The sequence below is a fragment of the Limanda limanda genome, chromosome 10 (assembly GCF_963576545.1).
Source record: "Limanda limanda chromosome 10, fLimLim1.1, whole genome shotgun sequence".
NCBI lineage: Eukaryota > Metazoa > Chordata > Actinopteri > Pleuronectiformes > Pleuronectidae > Limanda > Limanda limanda.
This window is the reverse complement of record NC_083645.1, coordinates 27031875-27041672: the sequence shown is the minus strand read 5'-3', so window position 1 is coordinate 27041672 and position 9798 is coordinate 27031875. Positions and strand designations below refer to the sequence as shown.

The following is a 9798-nucleotide window of genomic DNA, read 5'->3' as shown; positions in this document are numbered from 1 at the left end:
AGAGAGAGAAGTCACCTTTGTAAGACAATTCCTTTGATTTTTGACCGGCTCGGCATCAAAGGATTCATGGTCGATGTATGTACGGAACATTGTGTTTTAAAGGCCAGAACATCATGTTTTCATGGCATGTTATCAAACTTTGACGCACGCCACGATCACACCGTGTGACGAAAAAAAAATCCCTCAGTCAGTTTTTATCTCCATCTTGTTGTGATGACACTCATCTCAATTTGAAGTTGATACAATGAAAGCCCTGGTACAAGTACATCTAAGTAAAAATGTGGAATATGGCCAAAATGGCCACTTAATGCAAGATAGCAGGCTTCCTGTTGTATTTTTCCAATTGCACCTGAAGACTTTTTTGTTTGTCTGGTCATGATACACCTGTATATCGATTTTTGTGAAGACCGGTCAATGTGAACACCTTCCGGGGGTCTCGGGGGGCACCGTTGAGCCATTTTGCCACTTCCATTGAGAATTCCTTCAGAATACGTACATTTTAACCACTTTCTAACTTTCTGCAAATTTTGGTAAGAAGTTGAGCATGGTAAAGCCCTCAAAAAGCCAATTAATTTGCCTGAATAATAATAATCCTTACAATTTCAATAGGGTCTCACCTGACACCTTTGATGTCACTGCTCGGGCCTTAATAATAATGATACACAACATGGGTCAAAAGTGACCAAGCTCAGTTTTTATTTTTCTATATCTTTGCAGTGAATCAATTTCAATTATCAACATTTCATGTATTCTCCAATTAACTTGTTTTCGATCACCACAAATCCTTTTTCCAATTTTCCGTTGTTCCTTTTCGTATAAAAAATGATATTGTATCACTACCCTTCTAATGCGCAACATGGGTCAAAAATTACCCGATCTAGGAAGACTGGCACTGCAGGAGTGGAGTTGTTTGTTTGCGGCTCAGCATCAAACGATTCATGGTCCATATATATATCCGCGTTACAGAACATCATGTTTTAATGGCATGTAATCAAAATTTGACGCCACGCCACGGTCACACCGTGTGACTTAAAAAAAAACCTGTCAGTCAGTTTTTATCTCCGTCTTGTTGTGATGACACTCATCTCAATTTGAAGTTGATCCGATGAAAACCCTGGTACAAGTACATCAAAGTAAAAATGTGGAATATGGCCAAAATGGCCACTTAATGTAAAATAGCAGGCTTCCTGTTGTGTTTTTCCAATTGCACCTTGGAACTTTTTTGTTTGTCTGGTCATGATACACCTGTGTATTGATTTTTGTGAAGATTGGTCAATGGGAACACCTTCCGGGGGTCTCCGGGGGTCTCGGGGGGCACCGTTGAGCCATTTTGCCACGCCCATTAAAAATTCCTCCAGAATACGTAAATTTTCACTACTTTCTAACTTTCTGCAAATTTTGGTAAGAGTTTGAGCATGTTAAAACCCTCAAAAAGCCAATTCATTTGCCTGAATAATAATAATAATAATTAAAATCTGACCATACAATTACACATCAATAAACAGCTTAAGTTAACCATGACACATACCTGCTGCTCATCCATCCCACACTCAGCAGGAAGGACCAACTTGTGCCCTTGGCCAGTGACAGCCGAAATTGGCCATTTCTGCACAGCATGCTGACGCCCTGTACCACGATCTATTTGTAAACAATCAACAAAAACCATGTACTTCAATTTAACAGATCTTCACAAAGTAATTTAATTATGGCCACGCATAATAAAAGCCTGATGAAACACTCATTGAGGAAAGTAATTACTGTCTTGCATAGAAAACTATACAAAAATTTAACACATGTAAACAAAATGTTTTTAATAATAAACAAAGAACATACCTGTACAGGGCTCATCAGCAAAATGCTGTGGTACAACAACCACAGTGCGCCATGCTTCCTTCTGGCGCTTGAATGACTCAGAACGGAGCTTGGACTTGAGACGTGGTATCTAAAAATCCATTAGCCCAATCAATTATTAAATGTGGAATATATAATGAGAATAAAAATTGGGCCGAGCACAGAACCTTGTGGGGAATGCCGTGGTTAACTTTGGTGCACACAGATCATTAATCCTTCATTGGTGTGTGCTGTGTTGTACTTTGTTTGATGCCATCTTCTGTCTTTGTTGTGTCCTTTGTTGTACTTTGTTTGATGTTTTATTTTGACGTTGGTGATGAAGAATTAGTATGTCCAGTTTACAATGTGAACAACATTTCACATGTTTGACAGAAGATGGCAAATATCACACTCCCGACAATAGATGATGGGGAGGTGGAGAGAGCGTGCCATGCACTCCTGATCACCGGTGTAAGTTATTAATAATGAAAAGGACATGATACGGAAAATAACCGTAATCTGATGTGACTTTGGATAGGTATTTGTTTAGTTATGATTTATTAAATTGTGATTGCGTGCAAAGGCACATTCAAGCGAAAAACTGACTTCATCATAGTATTCTTAAATCCATATATACATATGTGTTTTTCTATTTCTAGGAAAAACATGTCGTCGCAGATCTTCAATTATTACAATCAATTACAATTTAAACCAATTACAAGTACAAGTACATCAAAGTAAAAATGTGGAATATGGCCAAATTGGCCACTTAATGCAAGATAGCAGGCTGTATATCGATTTTTGTGAAGACCGGTCAAAGTGAACACGTACCAGGGGTCTCGGGGGCACCGTTGACCCATTTTGCGACGCCCATTGAAAATTCCTTCATTATACGTAAATTTTTACCACTTTCTAACTTTCTGCAAATTTTGGTAAGAAGTTGAGCATGTTAAAGCCCTCAAAAAGCCAATTCATTTGCCTGACTAATAATAATAATAAGAAGAAGAAGAAGAAGAAGAAGAAGAAGAAGAAGAAGAAGAAGAAGAAGAAGAAGAAGAAGAAGAAGAAGAAGAAGAAGAAGAAGAAGAAGAAGAAGAAGAAGAAGAAGAAGAAGAAGAAGAAATAATCCTTACAATTTCAATAGGGTCTCACCAGACACCTTTGATGTCTGTGCTTCGGCCCTAAATAATAAATTTTCACCACTTTCTAACTTTCTGCAAATTTTGGTAAGAAGTTGAGCATGGTAAAGCCCTCACAAAGCCAATTAATTTGCCTGAATAATAATAATAATAATAATTGCAACTCAAGAATTTTTTTGTTTCTCTGGTCATGATACACCTGTATATCGATTTTTGTGAAGACCGGTCAATGTGAACACGTTCCAGGGGTCTCGGGGGCACCGTTGAGCCATTTTGCGACGCCCATTGAAAATTCCTTATGTACTAATGTTATCAAAAAAATCAACTTTTCGTCAGAGCGTGTGACCGTGGCGTGGCGTCAAAGTTTGATTAAACGCCATCAAAACACGGGCGTCTGTATCTCGGACATATTTAGTCCAATCAAGTCCAAACTAGACACATAAGACAAGAGTTGCAACCTGAAGACATCGACACAGAAACGTGACTTAAAATCACAGCGCCCCCTGGTGGCAGCAGGAAATGTCTTTTTTTTGGTACGTCTTACACTTGGAAGTATTCCTCCTCATCCACTTTGCGCAACCTTGTCAAACTTTGTCAAATGGGTCTCAAGACATTGATAATGAAGATATAAGATTACTGTGACTTTTCGTCAAACGCCATATTAATGGCGTGGCATCAAAGTTCATCAACTCGCCATGACACACAAAATCGCTGTAACTTCTGTGTTCAAGGTTCAATCTCCCTCAAACTACATGTGGGTATCAACAGCCCCCCCCTGAAGACTGTCAGATGCGTTTAAGGAATGGGTGTGGCAAAATAACTGACTAGCGCCCCCTAAAGGGCAGCCTACTTCTACAAAAATCGACAGGGACATGTGTCTTTTCATGACATAGAAATTAGTCTCTTGGATAGATATGCTAGAGTAAACAAGAAGCCCGCAATTTTGGATTTGGTGGCCATTTTGGCCATTTTCAGCATATTTACTTTGACATACTTGTCGTAGGGCTTTCATCAGATCAAGTTAAAATTTAGATGAGTGTCTTAACAACAAGATGGAGATCTAAAGTTATTTGAATTTTAACATTTTGTCTTTCCTTGTGACCGTGGCCTGGTGTCAAAGTTTGATTACACGCCATCGAAACACGAGCTTCTGTATCTCAGGCATATTTGGTTCAATCAAGTCCAAACTAGGCATGTAAGACAAGAGTCGCGACCTGATGACATCTACAAAGACACCATGACTTAAAATCACAGCGCCACCTGCTGACTACAGGAAGTGAAGCGTTTATCCTTGCCGCAGTGCAAAAAAACCCATGCAACGCGGAGACGAGCGCTTGGTCATCGAACGCTGTCTCTTCCCCGACCGTGACAGACTTGAAACGCGCGTGTGCTCGGGCCCGTTAGTGCTACAACGTAGCCATAGTTATTATTATTATTATTAGAGCCCGAGCACTGACATCAAAGGTGTCAGGTGACACCCTATTGAAATTGTAAGGAATATTTATTATTATTATTCAGGCAAATGAATTGGCTTTTTGAGGGCTTTACCATGCTCAACTTCTTACCAAAATTTGCAGAAAGTTAGAAAGTGGTAAAAAATGTACGTATTCTAAAGGAATTTTCAATGGACGTTGCAAAATGGCTCAACGGTGCCCCCCGAGACCCCTGGAACGTGTTCACATTGACCGGTCTTCACAAAATTTGATATACAGGTGTATCATGACCAGACAAACAAAAAAGTCTTAGGTGCAATTGGAAAAACACAACAGAAAGTCTGCTATTTTGCATTTAGTTTATTTTATAAATGTAATATGAGATATTGTATGTATTTCTTGATTTGTTTGACCTGTTGCTGTAGATGATGAAAGAGATGCCACAACTGACTGAACTGGATTTTTTCATATAGTTAGATAGTTTTATTCAAATGTACCTTTCATCAAATTTTTGATACAGATCATTCTTTTCTGTCTCTTTCAGATGTAAATGGAGGACCAGCATTGTCATGAAGAGAAACTGGAGTTTCATACAACATTGATTCCCTCTGCATTAAGACACGAGCAGCATCACTTCTCTCTTAAGTAATCCATTACTCACAATTAATGTCAAGCTGCATGCTGAAGCAGCTTAAGGCTGCCTCGCTAGGTGAACCGTGGCTGATGGAAAGAAAGCCTTATAAGATCCAACTCGTCAAAACACACCTCAATGCAGCATAATGCCTTCGAAGGTGTCATGTTTAGACCTTCTGACAGTGGTGTGCTGGGCGAGCGCTCCGTGGTACCTGAGTATATCTCGTCCAACGTCCACGTATGTCGGCCACATGTCCCTGTCCATACGGAAGGCTGTGGAACCCCCCCAAAACATCACCTTCACCTACATCCGCACCCGCCCCCTCAACCCACACGGCTTTGAGTTTGTCATCAACGAGGCCAAGAAGTGCGAAGGCGACGCTCCCTTCCTGGTCATCCTCATCAGCACCAGGCACAAGGAGTTTGACGCGCGGCAGGCCATCCGGGAGACATGGGGCAACGAGAGCACCTTCGGAGACATCCGCATCCTAACCATCTTCCTGCTGGGGAGGAACACGGACAACGTCCTGAACCAGATGGTGGAGCAGGAGAGTCAGATCTTTCACGACATTGTGGTGGAGAACTTTATCGATTCGTACCACAACCTCACCCTCAAGACCATGATGGGTATGCGCTGGGTGACGACCTTCTGCCCCAAGGCGCAGTACATCTTGAAGACAGACAGCGACATCTTCGTCAACATGGACAATCTGATTTACAAGCTCCTGAAGCCCTCCACCAAGCCGAGAAGAAGGTATTTCACTGTCTACGTGATAAACGACGGTCCCAAAAGGGATATGCGCAGTAAGTGGTACATGCCCAGAGACTTGTACCCCGATAATAAATATCCTCCATTCTGCTCGGGCACCGGCTACGTGTTCTCGTCAGATGTGGCCGAGCAAATCTACAAGACTTCGCTCCACACGAGACTGTTGCACCTCGAGGATGTGTACGTGGGACTGTGTTTGCGTAAGCTGGGTATACACCCTTATCAGAACAGGGGTTTCAATTCCTGTAAAATGGCCTACAGTCTGTGCAGGTACAGGCGGCATATCACCGTCCACCAGATCTCCCTGGAGGAGATGCACCACATATTCAATGACATGTCCAGCAAGAAGCACGTGAGATGTTAGCGGACAAGAGGAACACTAAACGATGACTGTCTCATTCTTTTTTTCTGCCTTTTGCTCCTTTTCAAACCTCGTCAGTCGTGAGCTGATGAATGTAAACCATGGAGGGCTGCTGCAAGTCTGTATGTCATGATAGATGTTCTCATGAATCCATCCGTCTCTGCTGATTTCACCTCATGATTGTTAATGAATGCATGGGGCTTGTAAAGCGTGTATTCTCACAAACAGTTAAAATGTGGTGTTGTTGACGAGAGTATTTTTTTTTTTTCATGTTTTGGAGGTGCAATTTAACACCACTATTCTTTACAAGCATTAAGTAAATCAGCGTTATGCATTGAAATGTGGCCTGATGCTCTCACACAAGCTGCGTCTCAATTCAGGCTTCGGAGGCTGCAGTTGAAGATCGATTGCATCACAGCGGTAAGACCGGATTGTTCCACTTTGAAGGCTCCTTCAAATCCAGTTTTAAATCTAAATTTTGATTTAGCATTCATCGTTGTCTTCTTACACTGGAAGACATGGGTTTCTGTTCTAAGGCCTCCACAGTGGATTTTTTTCCCCACTTAACTTTCTTAAATAGTGAGGATTAACTTTGTATTGTAATTCACCTTTATAAATATTTGCATCCAATAATTTGCATTGTTAAAGTGTTACACAGTGCTGATATATTTACCTCTAAACCTAATTGATTTTTCACATTTTCTGTTAAACTCATTTTCTTTCACTTTACAAAAGTAAGCAGTCTTTCCTCTGCCTCCTTTTCCCCGGCTGAGTAGAATATTCTACTTACAGCCAACAGTAGAGAATCCTTTTCAAATTCAATAGGGCCTCCCACCGGAGGTGCCCGGGCCCTAATAAATAATCCTTACAATTTCAATAGGGTCTCACCTGACCTTTGAAGTCAGTGCTCGGGCCCTAAAAACACATTTCTGACCTCTTTCTGTAAAAGAGTCACTGTTGTTGTTATAAGATTCAAACATCTAATCATACATTTGGCAGATATGATGATTTAAAATGAAGACTTTCTCTCTGCGTCTGAACAAACATCACACTGTGAGCTAACACACATCAACAAAAGTCAACAACCACTGGACACACATGGGGGGGGGGGTCTGACTGGCAGCGGTTCTCCTCAGAGGAGCCGAGCAGTTCTCCTCCTCCTCCTCCTCCTCCTCCTCCTCTTCCTCTCCTCTGAGCTGTGATGTGGTCTGAAGGCAGCGAGTGAGTTGACGGGATCGTAGCAAAGACACAAAGCTGCTGGAAAGACGCCTAAAGCAAAACAAAGCTCCCAGCTCCCGGAGAATCAAAGTCTCCAAGCTGTGACAAGGCCGAGACGCTGGAGTCGAAACGAATTCCCCACGCGGTGATTGACCCCCCCCCCCCCCTCCCTTGTCAACGCAGCCATCGGAACGTGAAGACAACATGGATGTGACATGCCGGGGAAAAGACGTCTGATCTCTGAGAGGAGACAGGAAATTTGAAATATGTGGACATGTGAGAGTCAGAGATGGTTTGAGTTATGAAGTTTGATGGAGCAGAGCAAACAGAGCGGATTGATTCTTATTTCCCTTTAAGCCTTTTTCTGGAGTTGTGAAAGTTTGGGGCCGTGCCTGAAATGTCAAAAGTGAGCTTGAACATCACTTCAGCTCTTTTCATTTTCAACAGTTGAAGTCTGGGAGTACCAGTTGTTTACACGGCTGAAGTTCTGCTGCTCAGAACCAACAGATATACAGAGTTATTAAAAACATCTGGACACAGGTGCACAGTGAAGCTTCAAAGACAAGAACAGATTGGATCTGCTCAGTGTTTTTAAGTGTGCTCCATTTCTTTATCTGGTCTCTATCTCTTGTTCGGTACTTTAATATAACATTATTTACTTCTTTATTTCTCATTTTGCATTGATTCAGTCTATATTTATGAAAATTGAATTATGAGAAAAAGCAAATAAAGATCCATGATCCTTTGGATTAACAGGTCTGTAATGTAGCATCATATCATTCTCCTGTGTTTTCTTTAGATAATACATTCCACCACCAGCAGCAGATTCCCTCATAAACCCCCTGGGACGCCCCCCCCACCCCCCCTGCCCCTGTTGCAGTAATACATAGGATCGATCAGGGCAGATCTATACAATTTGCCCCGAGTCAAAGCTTCTGAGTTAGTGTCCCTCACGCCCAGAAGTGCTGAGTCAACGAGCCGGCGTCAGGCCTCATCTGCACCGAGCTGCCGGACTGGTCAGTGCTTAAGAACCAGGAGCTGGTTAACCAGTAAACCAGTAAACCAGTAAACCAGTAGGAAGAGGTTGGTTGGTTTCTGAGTTCCAGTGACAGATGTTTTCACTCGTTCAGCCACAGAAGCAGATGTTGGACTTTGTGTGAAGACGTTTAGGAGTTTAACAGGTTTGAATTCTGACCCTAAAGGCAGTTGAGATAATAAAGTGTTGGAGTTGGAGGGAATTGAACATGTACGTACCACAGTTCTCCAGATGTGCGAGTCACATACAAGCAGGAATTTCTGGAATCAGTAGGCAGATCTGTCTTAATGACACATAACAATAATAATCATTTAAACCAACAGTTTATCTCTTGATATTTTCCCTTTGCAGACGTGTTCTCTGGTTCTCAGAACCAAACCCACCGAGTCATTCTGAGGACATAAATCTTCTGTTCGTTCTGTGTCGTCTGAAAAACACTTTAATCACTTAATCGGGAATTAATTGCTCGTTGGACTCGTTCATTACCAAAAAGAAATGTGAAAGAAACTTTTGAAAGAACGGGAAGTAGCTGATACAAAGAAAATCTGAATAAAGCAGCTGCTCAACTCATCTGAAGCTGAAATCCGAGCGGCCTGTGTGAAAGTCCATTTTCTGACTCATCAACATCCCTCATGTGCTGCTGCTTTTAAACAATCTGCAGAGCTTTTAGTGTCGGACGGAGCCGTTCCAGCTCCTCAGCATCACTCAGCCGAGAGGCTTCTTACATGCAGATGCAGGGTTAACGAAATCAGGCGCTCCGACAAAAAGCCCATTTGGCCTGAATCAGCTTCTTGTGATGGGACGACACTGGAAAGAGCTTTTTAAAACATAAGCGTTTAACACACGTGAGTGTTTCTCTGCAGCTCCGTCCTAATACAGTGAGAGGGAAATAATCAACAACAAAAAGCTCTGGATTATAAAGTTTGGAGAGAGTGGTGTATCATTTATTATTGTAATGTTCCCTGACAGTCATTAATTTGCTCTGTGATAGTGTTTGGAACGAGCTGCCAGACGAGTTTAAACTGTCGCTGAATCACTGTCGCTCATTAAATCACTTCTTTAATCTCAGTTTATAGACTTGCTTTCATGTGAAGTCTTTTATTCCTCGATTTTACGGCCGGTTCAACTCAGGATTCCAACGCGTGTACGTCGTATACTGCAGTTTTCTTATTAATATTCAGTGTGATGTGTTTTTATATATAAAATATTTGCTGTAAAAGCAAAGTATATAAAAAGGAGAAGAAGTTTTAAGTTTATATCCAGTTAGTTGTCGGAGGGTTGAACGTATAAAAGAGTTACAGCTGTGGCAACTGATTTAATACAGACCTGAATCATGAATGAGGATTTGGATTTTACACTTAAAGTGACTGGTGAACAGA

General features: G+C 41.6%; 1 protein-coding gene across 1 annotated transcript; it reads left to right on the top strand.

Annotated features, from left to right (window-relative positions):
• The first annotated feature begins 5181 nt into the window (after positions 1-5181).
• Positions 5182-6168, top strand: LOC133011294 (beta-1,3-galactosyltransferase 1-like). The gene has a single exon (XM_061078990.1). The coding sequence runs from the start codon at positions 5182-5184 to the stop codon at positions 6166-6168; it is 987 nt and encodes a 328-aa protein (XP_060934973.1).
• The last annotated feature ends 3630 nt before the right edge of the window (positions 6169-9798 follow it).